The 18358-nt window shown below is 36.0% G+C and overlaps 1 protein-coding gene and 2 long non-coding RNA genes across 3 annotated transcripts; all 3 read left to right on the top strand.

Moving 5' to 3' along the window:
* The first annotated feature begins 5937 nt into the window (after window positions 1–5937).
* On the top strand, window positions 5938–18333 carry LOC110939753 (aspartate carbamoyltransferase, chloroplastic). Its single transcript, XM_022181318.2, has 4 exons — window positions 5938–6222; window positions 17590–17681; window positions 17858–17925; window positions 18044–18333. Exons 1-4 carry the CDS (start codon window positions 6030–6032, stop codon window positions 18078–18080), a joined length of 390 nt encoding a protein of 129 aa, XP_022037010.1. The 5' UTR covers window positions 5938–6029; the 3' UTR covers window positions 18081–18333.
* LOC110939757 lies at window positions 6745–10058 on the top strand. The gene is made up of 3 exons (XR_002592460.2): window positions 6745–6988; window positions 8159–8246; window positions 9841–10058. It is a non-coding gene; the product is annotated as an uncharacterized LOC110939757 (long non-coding RNA).
* LOC110939755 lies at window positions 12599–16048 on the top strand. The gene is made up of 3 exons (XR_002592458.2): window positions 12599–12842; window positions 14013–14100; window positions 15831–16048. It is a non-coding gene; the product is annotated as an uncharacterized LOC110939755 (long non-coding RNA).
* Window positions 18334–18358: the final 25 nt, after the last annotated feature.

Here is an 18358-nt window from a genome sequence, read left to right as displayed (position 1 = left end):
GCAGGCGTATTAATTGTAATTGCGAATTACAATTAATGAGGAGAGAGAGTGTCAGACGGGCACGGGGGCGTGTCCAGCGGACACGTGGCCGTGCCCAGCCTTCTGTTTAGCCTATAAATAGGAGTGCTTGGTTTCATTCCATCTCATCCCTTGGCACACCACCTCTCTCACACTTCATCCACCACCCACCACCACCATAACACCATCATCCACCACCATCATCCATTGTCCATCGTAGAGTGTGTGAGTCGTCTCGGGATCCAAGATTGATCGTAAGAGTTCTTGACAATCAAGGCCATGTTTGCCTAAGTCTCTTACATCACTTGGTGAAGACAAGTTTTTAGTATAATATTTTTTATTTTTAATCTTTTGCACTTTTTATTTGGTTTTGTATTAATGACTTTAATAACTAGTTACTTATGTTGAAGGTGATCTTTCCTTATCGTTTGTCCGTGGTGTCTTGGCGTTATTTTACTGTCTATATAAAATAAAAGATTTTCACCATTCATATCTCCACGGTCTATATGGAGGTATGTTGGCTACCTGGTCGGGGGTTAAGGGAACGGTTTGGTAAGGGTCTTGTCCTTGTTCAGCGTTTAGAGGTCCTGCTTGGGACCTGGGTCAAATTTAGTAGGATCTCCTTCAATGCCCATAGGTATTGGATGGCGGGGATCCAAACTCTTTGACCCCCTCATAAGTTAACTACTATTAATACTATAACCCGGCTATTTAGGACTGTATCACTACTGACTCAGACTACTTAGCCGAGGGTAACGTCACCGCCGAAAGCGGGGCCTACCACAATTTGCATTAATAACTTAATTCATTATCTTTCAATAATCCGACCCTTTAGGATTGTATCTTTGCTGACTCAAACTACTGGGTTGAGGGTAACGTCTCCTTCAAAAGAGGGGCCTACTACAATAACTAAGATAATCTCTTAAACAAGTGCAAAAGTGTGAAAATAATCAAAGGTTATACTAATACACGTGTCGGATCCAAGTGATTAATCTTGTCTATCTGTTTTTATTTTATTTTATTTTTCAGCATTTAGTTAGTTTTTGTTTTTCTTAGTTTAAAACATTTTTTCTCACACTTTTTGATTTGATTAGACGTTGAGGATAAACCGGTATTAAAAGCTCTTGTGTCCTTGGACGACCTCGGTATCTTACCAACACTATACTACGTCCACGATGGGTGCACTTGCCCATATGTGTGTTTAGTGTTAGTGAATATCGTGTTTTATAAATTTAAAACTTGGCTAAAAGTGTAAAAAGGGCTTAAATATACATCAAAAATATATTACACTACACGCACATCATTTATGTATAACTTAGCATATTCCATTTAAAACTAAACCATCTGGTATGCAATTATAGAACTGTTTCTTGGGTAGCTCATCGATATCTCATAGTTTGAAAATAGTTGTTGACATATTGGCTTGCTAAAGGAGAGTCCAGTAGGAAGGCTTGTGACAATAAGATTGGAAAATGTTAAGACTGACTTTGAAGTCAAACCTCTATGAGTAAAAAGACAATGTAAGACTTCTAAGGTCCAAGAATTGAATTTGATATGATTCGGGTATAAATTTAATATATTTTTAAGCACTATTTTCTATTACTAATCATGAAAAGTAAGACTTTGTGAATTTGATATGATTCGGGTATAGATTTAATGCTATTTTCTATTGCTGCTCCCCAAATTGGTATTCCTTTAAAAGTTAGTTTTATTTTTTATTTAATATATTTAATTTTAGTTGTTTATGGATTTAATATGAATTTATGTTGGTGGGTTGACCCGACCCATTTTAGATTATTGTACTGGAGGACACACTGAAGAGTACATTGGGTATGCACCAAAGGAAGATATTAAGGCTCAAGACAGATGTTCTTTTGATCTTTTGGCAAGTTTTTATGTCCTATTTTTCTACTCGTGATCGTCCCGTTAAAAGCTCGAACCGAGTCGTGTTTAAACGGGCCGATCTCGAGTAGTTCACGAGTAGCTCAACTCATTTACGACCCTGTTTTTATCTCGGATAAAATAACTGAAATTGCTTATAAATGTCTTGGATTTTTTAGGTGATTATAAACCCGAATCTTCAAAAGAAGGGGAACAAATCAGCACTGTTTTTCAAAGGCTGTTTGAGGTGTGTGATCATTGCTTACAACATTCTAAATTGGTTTGTTGACCCTCTCAAGTTTTAAGTCCCATGTGGCCTTGAATCGATATGTTTTCTATAACCTTGCTCAAAATCTTATAGCTTTATTTAACATCTTTATGACATCAATCCAATAAAAGTTGTTTTATGACCTAATGACGAATGCAGGTTAAAATAGAAATACAGAAGGCGAAAAAGAAGTTATGGTTTGACCATATGAGACCTCCTACTGAAGAAGAAATACCAAATAAAGCTGGAATTTCCTTGGAGAGATACCGTTACGTAACAAAGACATCGAGACCCATTCTTTCTCTCAACCCAAAAAAATCAGTCACACAAGAATAATTTATTAACTCATTTGCAGATGATGACGGCGATTAGAGACGACAACTTGCTCTTCTCAGGCTCGCACTCGATCATGTGGTAAATTCCCTCAACTTTTTTTTATATTCTCCAAAAAAATCCAATGATTTCAATAGAGTTGCAATAATTTGGTGATGAATCTGTGCAGTTTGATTCCTTGAAACCAAAGGAAAGCTTAGTGATCAGACAAAGATATGGGCTATATGATAAAAGGGAATAGAACACTGGGAGAGATCGCAGGTAACTTGAATATATCAACGGAAATGGTTAGGAAGCATGAAGTGAAGACTCTGATGAAGCTCAAATACCCAGCACGAGTTGTTTATTAACAGAAGTTTTTCCTTTCAGCTCATTGTGCATTTTCGACATCTACATTGCGTGAGACGCTGCCAAATCATGAATCCGTATGCAAAAAACCAAGTGAATTCAAGAAAAACAGCATTTCTGCTAACGTGTCGCATCTAAAGCTGACCTGGCGTAACTCGATGACTTGGAAACAAACTGGAAGTAGACTCAAATGCAGGGCACTAGATGTTAAAAACACTGATGCTTTCTGTAACACCCCGTGTTTTCCAAATGTCAAAGTCAAAGTCAAAGTTTGACTTTATTGTAATTAATCTATTTTAATTTTTGTATTATGTGGAGTAAGTGTTGTATAATTAAAATGAATCGAATGTTAAGCGAAAGCGAATCGTTAATCGACTTTGAATGGTAGGAAGTAACAATGCAATAAAGTTAATCAATCAATAATCAAGCTAAACGAATCAATTATCGAACTCGAATCTCGAAATACGCGAATTTTGGTACTCTTATACGTGTGTGTGCCTTACGTGTTACTTGTGCATGTTTACTTTACGTTGTTATGTGTGGTGAATCAATCGACTCAAATCGAAACTCGAAGGAATATAAACTCAATCGAAATCGAACCCGAATTGGGAAATCAGGATGCTTACATGTTAGATATAGTAGTTGGGATTAAAAGTAATTTGATTAGGAACTCTATCATACTCGAATCATCGTTCATCGAAATCGAAATATCAAAAATCGTCGCGAAACGCTCAAAAGGTTTTGCCAATCGAACAGGACAACCTGATCGAACAGGCCAACCGATCGAACATGCTGTTCGATCGGCTAGCCCATTCGATCAGTGCAGCCTGGCCGATCGGTTACACCTTTCCTCTTTTGGAAGCCTATAAATAGGGCTGTCATTGTCATCTTTACCACTTTTGGAAAGCTCTGACCGACCAGCTCCTATTCTTCACTATTTCTCAGATTTCTCTCCGATTCGGTAAGTTTTCACTCTGATTCTTGTACGATCTTGGTCATTTAATGATTCTACACCTTTCTATCCTTCAAAACGTGGATTTTAACCGTGAAATCACCAAGGTCTAGGTGTTCTTGGGTGATGTCATCATGGTGTTCTTCAAGAACATCATATTTTGGCATCATTCAACCGTGAATAGCTTAGATCTAACCGATTTCCACATAAACAAACTAAAATCTATCAAGTATCTTAACATTCCACGGTGGAAAAGATTGAAAGACGGATTTTCCAACCATCTTTCAACTCTTTTACACTCAACACACAAAAACCGGTAGAAACGGAGCTTGAACCAGCTCACAAATCTTTCTAACTATCACATGGTTCAAGGTTCGGATTCTAACCATGAGGTTCACCGATTTCGGGCTAAACGTTAAACTACCGTTCCGAACAGTTTACTGGCCGGACTTGGGTGATTCCTGCCCGAACCAGTAAAACAAGTAAGAACCTAAGTTCTATGGTTTAACTCGTTGTCAAAATATCTCAAAATCATACCAAGGTAATCAAAACAGCCAAGTGTTAGACGATAGGCTAACCAGGTCAGAAAGGCTGGCCGAACGGTTAGGCTATTCGAACGAACAGCCCAGCCGAACGGACTACCCCGCCGATCGGCTAACACATGGACCCACATAATCATGAGGTATGGTATTGACGAGGGATGTTCGATCGAACCTACCAGTCGATTTGTAACATTACTCTTCGGATCATGAGATACTATGCTTCAACACTTAACCATTCTTCAACTCGTTCAAAGCATTGGGGTGCCACCCGATCGAGCATACCACTCGATCGAGTGACACATTACCAAAGGGACTTAATTGGGTGACTAACCGATCGGTTGGGCTAACCGATCGAACGAGCCGTTCGATCGACCGACCTGAAAGGTAAGGATACTTCAATGTGTCCTGATAATGCTGCAATAACCTCAAAAGTTCAAACCATCATACACAAACACATCTTCCCTAAAGGAAGAAACAATCCACTCGAAAGGACCAGCCGATCGAGCCTGCCGGCCGATCGAATGGGATTGTTCAAACAAACTTTCAAGCCGAACGAACAGCCCGCTCGATCGAACCTGTTGTTCGATCGACCGGACCAATCGATCCAATATCACTTGTTTTGTATTTCCGCATTACTCATCGTTATGCTATCAAACTATTCAGGCTAACTGACTCTCAGCGCTCCCTTCAATCCATAACCAAATCACTGTGAGTATACTCGATCCCTTTTTGCTTTTAGCACTTTTGGGTGTTACATACGTTACCTATCAAATCACATTCAAACACAAACTATTTGAACGCTAACCGACTTGCATGTGCTATTTGACTAAATGATTGCCGTTTATTATGTTTACACGTGGAGTGCTATCTACCTGCCTTAGCAACATAGTACTATAGTTTGGACTCAGCACCCGTTCACACGGGGGTTGTTAAGGACAATTACTTGCATGGATTACGGTGGTATTCATGTATTGCGAACTATCTCGGACAGTCAATCCGCAGTCGTTGGTACCGATGGTCCCATGTCGATAATTAACATGCATCGTTTTCCTCTGTGTACGTGCCAGGTTATGCGTAAACTATTCGAACTCTATATGCTATTATCAAACTTGTGTGCTCACCTTTACATTTTATGTATTGACTTTATTTTAACATATGTGACAGGTGTTTAAGGTGTTAGCTTGCTAGGAAAGCGAGGCAATAATAAACCTTTAGAGCCCATCTAGCAGTTGTAGGTCGTAGCCTACCTAGGGGTCTCTAGAAGCAAATAAATGATAGCCATGGAGCCGTTGGAGTTGTTCGATCGAGCATCTATGGCATTAGCTATCTGTAGATCTTGTCCAGATGAGTCTAAATGATTCTGGGCAGTACTTTTAAAACATTTGGTTTGTAATAATTTGAATCTGAGTTGTCGAAACAGTACTATTTGTTTAGTTGTATTCTATGATAACTTGTTTATTTATTTGGGATATGGTATGGGACGTATCACTTAACTGAATTTGTAATAATAGTTCTTGTAGAAACTTCTGTACAATCTGTTTTGCTCAGTGCCGTGCCCCGATGATTCCGCCATCGGTTGGGGTGTGACACTTTCTTGAAAGGGCCATTGTTTCAGCTTGATGATGTGATTGAAGCACAACAGTTTGATAGAGAGATCTTGAGTGCTATATTCAAAGTGGCACGTGAAATGGAAATGATTGAGAAAAAGTTACGTGCGAATCAGATCTTAAAAGGCTTTTTAATGGCTACTTCGTTTTACGAGCCTTCAACGAGAATCAGGCTTTCGTTTGAGTCAGCGATGAAGCGGTTGGGTGGTAAAGTTTTGACAACAGAAAATGCGCGTGACTTTTCATCTGCTGCAAAAGGAGAGATACATGAAGGTAATTATTAGTGGTGTTTGGATTGGGTGATGGGTCAAAATAGATTTGGGTTGTAATGGGTCGTTTTTAGTACGGGTCAAAACATGTTGGGTTGAGTTGGGTTGACTGGTAAACAGCTTTTCTTCATTCTTTGGTGTTTTTTATAAATAATTAATGTAATAGTCATGGTTACTAGAAGTGATAAGCAATATTATCACAATCATTCTTTGGTGTTTTTTTCATAAATAATTAATGTATTAGTCATGGTTACTAGAAGTGATAAGCAATATTATCACAATTATAATCTGTATCTTTGATGGAGGTGGCAGAGATGAGAATGCTAAGATGGATGTGTGGGCACACAAGGTTAAACCGGATAAGAAATGATGTTTTTAGGGAGAGGTTAGAAGTAGCCAGTTGTAACACCCCAAAAACCCAAATGTTTATATTCGTTAAATGTTATGATAGGGTACATCAGGAAATAAATAACTAGGTTATTCGTCCTAGTTAAAAGTATGGTAGAAACAAATAAGGAATGAAAGTTGTGTCAATTCTAATTAGTGACAAAACTTGAGGGACCAAAAAGGTTAGGATGGAAAGATGGGTTTTATTTATGAAAATCAACACACACAAACACACACATTCGTGTGTTCTAGAAACGAGCAGGAGCTCTCATGAGAGCTCAAGAAACCCTAAACGTGAAGAATCATCAAATCGAAGGGCAAATCAAGGTCTAAATTCATGAATGAACACGGATTAATGATCACCTTCACAAGGGGATCGTAAGGTATGTCTTAAAAGTTAGATTGGTGATCTTTCACGAAGTGGGTTATGATGTAAATTGCGAATTTGTATGAAATTGAGAATGGGTGTGTGTTAGAATCATCATATTGAACATGGGTTATGCATGATTTAGGTTAATTTGATGTTTAGAGGTGAAACCCATTTGTTTTGGTAAGGATGATGACTTGAATGATCACCCAAGTCCAATCCTTGTTCAAATCTTGTTGTGTTATGTTGTATGTAATGCGTTCTTGTTAGGTAGATTGAATGTGATATGAATTTGTTGATGTTTTTGTGTTAATAGATGAATGAAAGCATGAAGTAGGAAGTAACGCATGAAACACTTGTACATTATGCATAAATTGTGGCATGCACACCAAGTGTTTGATGAAATGCCTAGGTGGGATTAATAGATGAAATGGTATGCAAGTAATGGATGAAATCGTATAATATGGGGATATGATGTATTTGATGAGAAATAAACATGAGAAATCTATTTTTAGATGGATTTCATGTAGGATTTGGTTGGCCATGTTATTTGGTAAAAGTTTGCATTAGAATATTGTACTCTATGTTGGAGTGGTATGATGTTTACTACATGTTTGAATAATTACTTAATCAAAATTGATAAGTAAAAGTACACTAAATGTGAAGCATATGAGATCATTAGAACAGGATGAAGTTAGAATGATGTTGGGTTGTTAAGCATAGGTCATGGTGTTAGTTGTAGAATTATGTTACTAGAATGAACGGAATTAAATATGTTTGGTATGTGCATATAACTAGATGATCATGTGGTTGTATGCTTATTGCATCGTGAGTATGAAATGTATATAGTGTCATTAGTATAGTCTACTATAATGACATGGATGTATGAGGTTAAGTCGAAAGTTCATATGATAAATTGTTGACTTTTTGAAAGTCAACTGTGCATAAGTAGCAATGTTAGACTTTTGTCACAATTGTGATAGTATAGAAAGTCATATGATGCGTGTTATATCCATAAGTGTTATATGTGATGACATGATGAATTATATGAGTTTGAAAGATGGACTTGTGGAAATATGTCTTATGCTTGTTACAGTTGACTAATGAAAGTCAAATGTGAAACATGAATTTGATATGATTGTTAATCATGTATGCTAACAAGAATGTGAATGCGATGACATGAAAGTATAGGGATCATGTCAAGATGGATGGAAACATGGAAGGTTAACGGGTCAAAAGAGGCGAGGAAATGGATGCGAATACGAACACTTAAGGTAAGTGATTTCTGAAATCACTTCTTATTTATAAATGAAGTTTAGTATGTGGTATATAGGGAAACCAAGTAAGAATTTACAGGTAAGGGTAAGTACCAAGGTAAGTTCATATGAACTTCGTCTATCCTTAATGTAAATTAAGATGATAGTTTCATCATGTTAACGGAATGTGCATGATGTTGCTGAATGTTCATTGTGTTAATAGAATGTGCATTGTGTTGCTGAATGTTCATTGTGTTAATGGAATGTGCATTATGTTGCTGAATGTTCATTGTGTTAATGGAATGTGCATTATGTTGCTGAATGTTCATTGTGTTAATAGAATGTTCATTATGTTGCTGAATTTTCATCGTGTTACTGGAATGTTCATTATGTTGCTGAATGTTCACCGTGTTAATAGAATGTTCATTATGTTGTTGAATTAATGGAATGTTCATTATGTTGCTGAATGTTCATCGTGCTAATAGAATGTTCATTATGTTGCTGAATGTTCACCGTGTTAATGGAATGCTCATTATGTTGCTGAATGTTCATCGTGTTAATAGAATGTTCATTATGTTGCTGAATGTTCACCGTGTTAATAGAATGTTCATTATGTTGCTGAATGTTCACCGTGTTAATAGAATGTTCATTATGTTGCTGAATGTTCATCGTGTTAATGGAATGTTCATTATGTTGCTGAATGTTCACCGTGTTAATGGAATGTTCATTATGTTGCTGAATGTTCACCGTGTTAATAGAATGTTCATTATGTTGCTGAATGTTCATCGTGTTAATAGAATGTTCATTATGTTGCTGAATGTTCACCGTGTTAATGGAATGTTCATTATGTTGCTGAATGTTCACCGAATGTTCACCGTGTTAGTAGAATGTTCATTATGTTGCTGAATGTTCATCAGGTTAATAGAATGTTCATTATGTTGCTGAATGTTCATCGTGTTAATAGAATGTTCATTATGTTGCTGAATGTTTATCGTGTTAATAGAATGTTCATTATGTTGCTGAATGTTCACCGTGTTAATGGAATGTTCATTATGTTGCTGAATGTTCATCGTGTTAATAGAATGTTCATTATGTTGCTGAATGTTCATCGTGTTAATAGAATGTTCATTATGTTGCTGAATGTCCACCGTGTTAATGGAGTGTTCATCATGTTTGTTGGAAGTTAGTCGGTTATGTTTGTAATTGCATTGATTTATGTTGATATGTTTATAGATAAGGCTCAACTTACAATAAGTGAATGTGACATGTATGTAAGTACGTACGTGAAGACGTAATCATGTATGTATGTAAGTAGATGCGTATGTATGCAAGTAAAGCTATGTATGTATGTACGTAGTTATGTATGTATTGTATACGTGGTTTCAATACATTTAAGTATTGACCTTATTAACAGTGTGCCTCGAGAATGAAATGTAATGTAGGTACATTATTGGAGTTTCGCCAAGGATTAGACACTCGGATGGAATGATTAAATCTAGAAAGATAACTGGATGGGAAGTATATGTGGATAGAACGTAACGAGACTACATGATTGAGAATCTTGTTTGTATATAATGTATGCTAATGTTGCGAATGTATGTGGTGGGTGCAGGTTGTACGAATCACAGATTATCATCACGAGGAGTAGCAATCAAAGACCGAGTCATAAGATAGATTGTACGGGAATGCTTGAGTATGTAATTTGATAAACATAAGTTATGCTTTTATTTTATTAAATGAGTATGAAGGATGCATATATTGTAAAAGAGTTATTTTAAAATGAACTTTCAAGTAAGTCAAAAAGTTTATAATGAAAGAAATTTTATGGTACGTATTTCCGCTGCATCTTTTCAGTTAAAGCGTGTTAGGGTCTTACAAGTTGGTATCAGAGCCCTGGTTTGAGGGAAATCAAGTATGAGGAGGTAAATACTTGAACTCAAACCTGTGTGCTCTTGTGACAAGGAACCCGTACAATCCGAGACTCGATCAAGATGTAAGGGTAGAAGCAAAGGTAAGTATGTACTTAAGTATGCATTTGAAGAAAACTAACAGTATGTTATGTGTAAGGTTATCATGATTGCTTGGAAAGGATGATCCGTGAATGCGGTCTAGGACCGACGTCAAGGCATGTAATAAGAGTGACCCCAGGTACGTAAATTTAACATGTGGGCACACGTAATGGTATGATCTAGCAAGTGAAAGAAAATTTTGAATGAAATATAATAATGGAATGGTAATGAAGAGTTGAAAATGTTACACATGCCGAAACTTATTTCTTCGGACATAAGGTGGTGATTACACGAAGACACGAAACTAGTATGTGGATTGTGTACCTGGCCAGTACACAAGAAACATATGACATTCGTGAGACCGTGATAATTGTTACAGGTATGTCAGTTAGAATTAGGAAGTAGGTGGACGTGAGGGTGAAGAGAAATGTAAGACTTTCAGGAATGAAAGTATGAATGATATGTTAGAATCCGCAAGACGGATTCGAAACATGAAAGGAATGAAACTATGAATGACATGTTAGAATCCGCGAGACGGATTCGAAACATGAAAGGAATGAAAGCATGAATGATATTTTAGAATCCGCGAGACAGATTCGAAACCAAGAAGTAATAAAAGTATGAATGATATGTTAGAATCCGCGAGACGGATTCGAAATATGAAAGAAATGAAAGCATGAATGATATGTTAGAATCCGCGAGATGGATTCGAAACCAAGAAGTAATAAAAGTATGAAGGATATGTTAGAAACTGCGCGACGGGTTTGAAACATGATGAATGATAAGAATGAAAAGATTCGACTGTGTAAGCAATTACAGACTAGGCAAGTAAATATAAAGTAACTGAATGAAAGAATGATCATACTTGGCACGCAAACCTAAATTTTAAAAACGAAAGGAAGAAGTTTCGAACAAGTTATGTGTTAAATGTGTTAGAAATCGACTCTTAGGAGTCATAATAAATGACGGGCTACGACCTGGACAATAATTTAAGTATGAATGAGAAGGGTGAGTTTTGGTAAGAATACCAAAATGATGTAATGGATGTCCTTGTAGGTAAACATGAAGGGAAAGACGTACGAATGTGTACCTCTTTACATCTACGGTAAGTAAGAAATGTCGGTTTGACCTTGAAAAGTCAAACTGCAAAGGTCGACAAAATAAGTAACCAAATTAAAAGAATTGCATGTAAGGAATGAAGTGTGGAAAATGTTATAGCATGTGCGTAGGTAATTGTAAAAGAATTATAGGTGAGTAATCACCTAGTATAATGAATGCTTGAATGAAATGTGCTAACCGCTAAAATTGTAGATGACAATGTTAGGAACTCTTGATGTGATGAAACCAACCGAATTGGTGGAAGGATGTGCACGGGCGAAAGCGCATTACGCGGATGAATGGAATCTAGCCTGGTATGGCTAGTACTCGTGAAGAATGCGGATCGATCTAGGTTACGGATCGTTGATTGATGATATGAGATGAGGTCAGTAAAAAGTTTAACTTATGTTAGATAAGTATGAATTGGTTAATTGGGTACGACCTACGAAATGAATGATGGAATGGGTATGGTATAGTATGGGAAGTTTGATTTTTTTCAGTTGACATAAGAAGAAAACTATGTCATCAAGAAGCGAATCTCAAAGGTTTTGAGTGAAAAGTTCGAGTATTGGTTAAAATCTCATGAAATGAATTGTACGACACGTATGCTTATGCAAAATAAGTAAGGCAAGAAATGAGAGGTATAGTAATGTAGAACGAATGAGGCAAGTTGAAGGTAACGTAAGGATATGTAAGGTACGAATGACTATAGAAAAGTAGAATGATGCTAACTATGGAGTTAAGCATGTAGGTGTAACTATGAAGTAGTAGTTTGTTGTTATAACAAAACAAGAGTTGAATGTTATAGAATGTGTGTATGAAATGTAATCTTAAAAGACAAGATGAAAGTATTAGATCCGTTATAAACAAATCCTACGAATGAACGTATTATCACAAGCTTAAAGAAGTATGTATATTGACCTATTAAAAACGGGTCAAGGGAAATGAAAATGTTATGTGAAGGTATGGTATGAAAAGTATGGACTTATTATGAAAAAGTCAATAGTATGAATAAATATGAACTGAGATAGGATGATTACTTATAATTATGATGTGACTATGAAATCAAACATAGATGTGTGTGTAAGAGGAAATGAGAAAGGTTTCGGGGACGAAACCTTATTTAAGGGGGGTAGACTTGTAACACCCCAAAACCCAAATGTTTATATTCGTTAAATGTTATGATAGGGTACATCAGGAAATAAATAACTAGGTTATTCGTCCTAGTTAAAAGTATGGTAGAAACAAATAAGGAATGAAAGTTGTGTCAATTCTAATTAGTGACAAAACTTGAGGGACCAAAAAGGTTAGGATGGAAAGATGGGTTTTATTTATGAAAATCAACACACACAAACACACACATTCGTGTGTTCTAGAAACGAGCAGGAGCTCTCATGAGAGCTCAAGAAACCCTAAACGTGAAGAATCATCAAATCGAAGGGCAAATCAAGGTCTAAATTCATGAATGAACACGGATTAATGATCACCTTCACAAGGGGATCGTAAGGTATGTCTTAAAAGTTAGATTGGTGATCTTTCACGAAGTGGGTTATGATGTAAATTGCGAATTTGTATGAAATTGAGAATGGGTGTGTGTTAGAATCATCATATTGAACATGGGTTATGCATGATTTAGGTTAATTTGATGTTTAGAGGTGAAACCCATTTGTTTTGGTAAGGATGATGACTTGAATGATCACCCAAGTCCAATCCTTGTTCAAATCTTGTTGTGTTATGTTGTATGTAATGCGTTCTTGTTAGGTAGATTGAATGTGATATGAATTTGTTGATGTTTTTGTGTTAATAGATGAATGAAAGCATGAAGTAGGAAGTAACGCATGAAACACTTGTACATTATGCATAAATTGTGGCATGCACACCAAGTGTTTGATGAAATGCCTAGGTGGGATTAATAGATGAAATGGTATGCAAGTAATGGATGAAATCGTATAATATGGGGATATGATGTATTTGATGAGAAATAAACATGAGAAATCTATTTTTAGATGGATTTCATGTAGGATTTGGTTGGCCATGTTATTTGGTAAAAGTTTGCATTAGAATATTGTACTCTATGTTGGAGTGGTATGATGTTTACTACATGTTTGAATAATTACTTAATCAAAATTGATAAGTAAAAGTACACTAAATGTGAAGCATATGAGATCATTAGAACAGGATGAAGTTAGAATGATGTTGGGTTGTTAAGCATAGGTCATGGTGTTAGTTGTAGAATTATGTTACTAGAATGAGCGGAATTAAATATGTTTGGTATGTGCATATAACTAGATGATCATGTGGTTGTATGCTTATTGCATCGTGAGTATGAAATGTATATAGTGTCATTAGTATAGTCTACTATAATGACATGGATGTATGAGGTTAAGTCGAAAGTTCATATGATAAATTGTTGACTTTTTGAAAGTCAACTGTGCATAAGTAGCAATGTTAGACTTTTGTCACAATTGTGATATTATAGAAAGTCATATGATGCGTGTTATATCCATAAGTGTTATATGTGATGACATGATGAATTATATGAGTTTGAAAGATGGACTTGTGGAAATATGTCTTATGCTTGTTACAGTTGACTAATGAAAGTCAAATGTGAAACATGAATTTGATATGATTGTTAATCATGTATGCTAACAAGAATGTGAATGCGATGACATGAAAGTATAGGGATCATGTCAAGATGGATGGAAACATGGAAGGTTAACGGGTCAAAAGAGGCGAGGAAATGGATGCGAATACGAACACTTAAGGTAAGTGATTTCTGAAATCACTTCTTATTTATAAATGAAGTTTAGTATGTGGTATATAGGGAAACCAAGTAAGAATTTACAGGTAAGGGTAAGTACCAAGGTAAGTTCATATGAACTTCGTCTATCCTTAATGTAAATTAAGATGATAGTTTCATCATGTTAACGGAATGTGCATGATGTTGCTGAATGTTCATTGTGTTAATAGAATGTGCATTGTGTTGCTGAATGTTCATTGTGTTAATGGAATGTGCATTATGTTGCTGAATGTTCATTGTGTTAATGGAATGTGCATTATGTTGCTGAATGTTCATTGTGTTAATAGAATGTTCATTATGTTGCTGAATGTTCATCGTGTTACGGGAATGTTCATTATGTTGCTGAATGTGCATTATGTTGCTGAATGTTCATTGTGTTAATGGAATGTGCATTATGTTGCTGAATGTTCATTGTGTTAATAGAATGTTCATTATGTTGCTGAATGTTCATCGTGTTACGGGAATGTTCATTATGTTGCTGAATGTTCACCGTGTTAATAGAATGTTCATTATGTTGCTGAATTAATGGAATGTTCATTATGTTGCTGAATGTTCATCGTGCTAATAGAATGTTCATTATGTTGCTGAATGTTCACCGTGTTAATGGAATGCTCATTATGTTGCTGAATGTTCATCGTGTTAATAGAATGTTCATTATGTTGCTGAATGTTCACCGTGTTAATAGAATGTTCATTATGTTGCTGAATGTTCACCGTGTTAATAGAATGTTCATTATGTTGCTGAATGTTCATCGTGTTAATGGAATGTTCATTATGTTGCTGAATGTTCACCGTGTTAATGGAATGTTCATTATGTTGCTGAATGTTCACCGTGTTAATAGAATGTTCATTATGTTGCTGAATGTTCATCGTGTTAATAGAATGTTCATTATGTTGCTGAATGTTCACCGTGTTAATGGAATGTTCATTATGTTGCTGAATGTTCACCGAATGTTCACCGTGTTAGTAGAATGTTCATTATGTTGCTGAATGTTCATCAGGTTAATAGAATGTTCATTATGTTGCTGAATGTTCATCGTGTTAATAGAATGTTCATTATGTTGCTGAATGTTTATCGTGTTAATAGAATGTTCATTATGTTGCTGAATGTTCACCGTGTTAATGGAATGTTCATTATGTTGCTGAATGTTCATCGTGTTAATAGAATGTTCATTATGTTGCTGAATGTTCATCGTGTTAATAGAATGTTCATTATGTTGCTGAATGTCCACCGTGTTAATGGAGTGTTCATCATGTTTGTTGGAAGTTAGTCGGTTATGTTTGTAATTGCATTGATTTATGTTGATATGTTTATAGATAAGGCTCAACTTACAATAAGTGAATGTGACATGTATGTAAGTACGTACGTGAAGACGTAATCATGTATGTATGTAAGTAGATGCGTATGTATGCAAGTAAAGCTATGTATGTATGTACGTAGTTATGTATGTATTGTATACGTGGTTTCAATACATTTAAGTATTGACCTTATTAACAGTGTGCCTCGAGAATGAAATGTAATGTAGGTACATTATTGGAGTTTCGCCAAGGATTAGACACTTGGATGGAATGATTAAATCTAGAAAGATAACTGGATGGGAAGTATATGTGGATAGAACGTAACGAGACTACATGATTGAGAATCTTGTTTGTATATAATGTATGCTAATGTTGCGAATGTATGTGGTGGGTGCAGGTTGTACGAATCACAGATTATCATCACGAGGAGTAGCAATCAAAGACCGAGTCATAAGATAGATTGTACGGGAATGCTTGAGTATGTAATTTGATAAACATAAGTTATGCTTTTATTTTATTAAATGAGTATGAAGGATGCATATATTGTAAAAGAGTTATTTTAAAATGAACTTTCAAGTAAGTCAAAAAGTTTATAATGAAAGAAATTTTATGGTACGTATTTCCGCTGCATCTTTTCAGTTAAAGCGTGTTAGGGTCTTACACCAGTATATCAGATAAGATAAAGGAGGGAAGATTGAGATGGTCTGGGCATGTGAAGAGAAGGCAGTCGATAGAGCCAGTTAGAGTAGTTGAAACTCTCGAGGTGGAGGGGAGGAGGAGTAGAGGCAGACCCAAAATCACTTGGGATGAGCGGATTAGGCAGGATTTGCAAAAATTGCACCTCTCTGAGAACATGGTCCATGATAGGAGCTCGTGGAGATGTAGGATTAAGGTTAAAGATTTCTAGGAGAGGGTTCAATTGTGTTTTTAGGGGTAATGTATAGTCGTAGATATGTATCTATTTGTATAGGCTGTTTGTGTTGTTATATTTGTCTTGTTTACCATGCACTCTATCACCACTCATGTTATATTGGTAGCTTCATACACACACATACACCTCATGTTCTATTTTTTTCTTTCTTTCCTTGATGTTTTGGATCCGAGGGTCTCACTGGAAGCAGCCTCTCTATCCCTAGGGATAGGGGTAAGGTATGCCTACATCCCACTCTCCCCAGACCCTACCAATAGCTCTGCTATTTGTGGGATTTTACTGGGTATGATTGATTGATTGATTGATCTTTGAATGAAACGAGTTAGAAGGTTATATGAATTAAAATTAAAATAGAAGTTGGACGACTTTTAACTTGATCGACATGTTCTCTTTTTTGAAAATTTATATGTAGTGAAAATATGAGGTGGCAAGATGCACGGGTCTTGTATTGGGTCAAAAAGGGTCGGTTGAAACTGATCATGTGGGTCAGATTGGGCATCCACACACTTTTTTGTCCTTTTTCTATTTACTAATGAGATAATTATGAATGCAAAAACAATATTATCATAATAATAACAGAAATCTTAGAGTAAAATGATTTTAGGAGGTTATGCATAACGCACTAGAAATAGACTTTGAACAACTTTCAACCCATTCCACCCGTTTCCCTTTCTCAGCTATTTTTTGTTTATTTCACGTAGTTGAGTTACAATACAACACTAATGAACCCGTTTAAGGTTACAGATTTTTCGTTTATTATTTAGATTTTTTTGTAGATAATGTGTCAATTATGCTTAAAAAACAATACTATAATAAAATTATTAATAATAATCTGAATATCTGAATAAAAAAAGATAGGAGTTTCTATACTTGTATGCATTAAAAAAATAGACTTTGTGCGACTTTCAACCCGGCCGTTCCTTTTTTTAAGTTAACATTTTTCATTGGAATCATTAGAGATATAAAAATAAGATAAACTAAATCAACCCGCTAATGAGTAAATGGGACGAAATTGCCACCTTCATATTGTTAGTAAATGGGACTAAATCAACCCACTAATGAGTAAATGGTGAAGGTTATGGGGAGCACCTCGGGTTGGCTTTGCTGCTCCCCAAATTGGTATTCCTTTAAAAGTTAGTTTTATTTTTTATTTAAAATATTTAATTTTAGTTGTTTATGGATTTAATATGAATTTATGTTGGTGGGTTGACCCGACCCGTTTTAGATTATTGTACTGGAGGACACACTGAAGAGTACATTGGGTATGCACCAAAGGAAGATATTAAGGCTCAAGACAGACGTTCTTTTGATCTTTTGGCAAGTTTTTATGTCCTATTTTTCTACTCGTGATCGTCCCGTTAAAAGCTCGAATCGAGTCGTGTTTAAACGGGCCGATCTCGAGTAGTTCACGAGTAGCTCAACTCATTTACGACCCTGTTTTTATATCTGGATAAAATAACTGAAATTGCTTATAAATGTCTTGGATTTTTTAGGTGATTATAAACCCGAATCTTCAAAATAAGGGGAACAAATCAGCACTGTTTTTCAAAGGCTGTTTGAGGTGTGTGATCATTGCTTACAACATTCTAAATCGTTTTGTTGAAAAAAACTTGTACTTAAATGGTTTGTGGGTTGGGCTGGCCCGGCCCGTTTTGACGAGTGATGTGATTTTTGTGCAGTGTTATGGACATAGAGCAATGGTTGAAAGGTTTCTAGATGTGGAGGTAACGGGCTTGGACCGATACGGTCAGCCTATGAAGGTGAGTGCTTCGGGCTGGCAGGCCCGAATTTTACAGCATGAGTGTGATCATCTAGCAGGGACTTTGTATGTTGACAAGATGGTTAAACGGACGTTTAGGACTTTGTATGACTCGGGCCCGTTAGTTTATCTAAACACTTTCGGCTCATAATGAGTTGTTTTGACAAAGTATCAATTTGGTTCAGGTCTAAACTAAATCTTTAACGGTATAAATTTAGAAGTTGACGGTGACAGT

Source organism: Helianthus annuus, chromosome 5 (assembly GCF_002127325.2).
Source record: "Helianthus annuus cultivar XRQ/B chromosome 5, HanXRQr2.0-SUNRISE, whole genome shotgun sequence".
Lineage (NCBI taxonomy): Eukaryota > Viridiplantae > Streptophyta > Magnoliopsida > Asterales > Asteraceae > Helianthus > Helianthus annuus.
The sequence above is the reverse complement of the archived record's forward strand: the minus strand, read 5'-3'. Positions and strand labels throughout refer to the sequence as shown.

Excerpts from the sequence above, each read along its gene's own strand:
- LOC110939753 (XM_022181318.2), top strand. The coding sequence starts at position 6,030 with ATGGAAATGATTGAGAAAAAGTTACGTGCGAATCAGATCTTAAAAGGC. Across the intron at positions 6,223-17,589 it reads AAAAGGAGAGATACATGAAG|ATTATTGTACTGGAGGACAC; the intron begins GTAATTATTAGT and ends GACCCGTTTTAG. Across the intron at positions 17,926-18,043 it reads TTTTTCAAAGGCTGTTTGAG|TGTTATGGACATAGAGCAAT; the intron begins GTGTGTGATCAT and ends ATTTTTGTGCAG.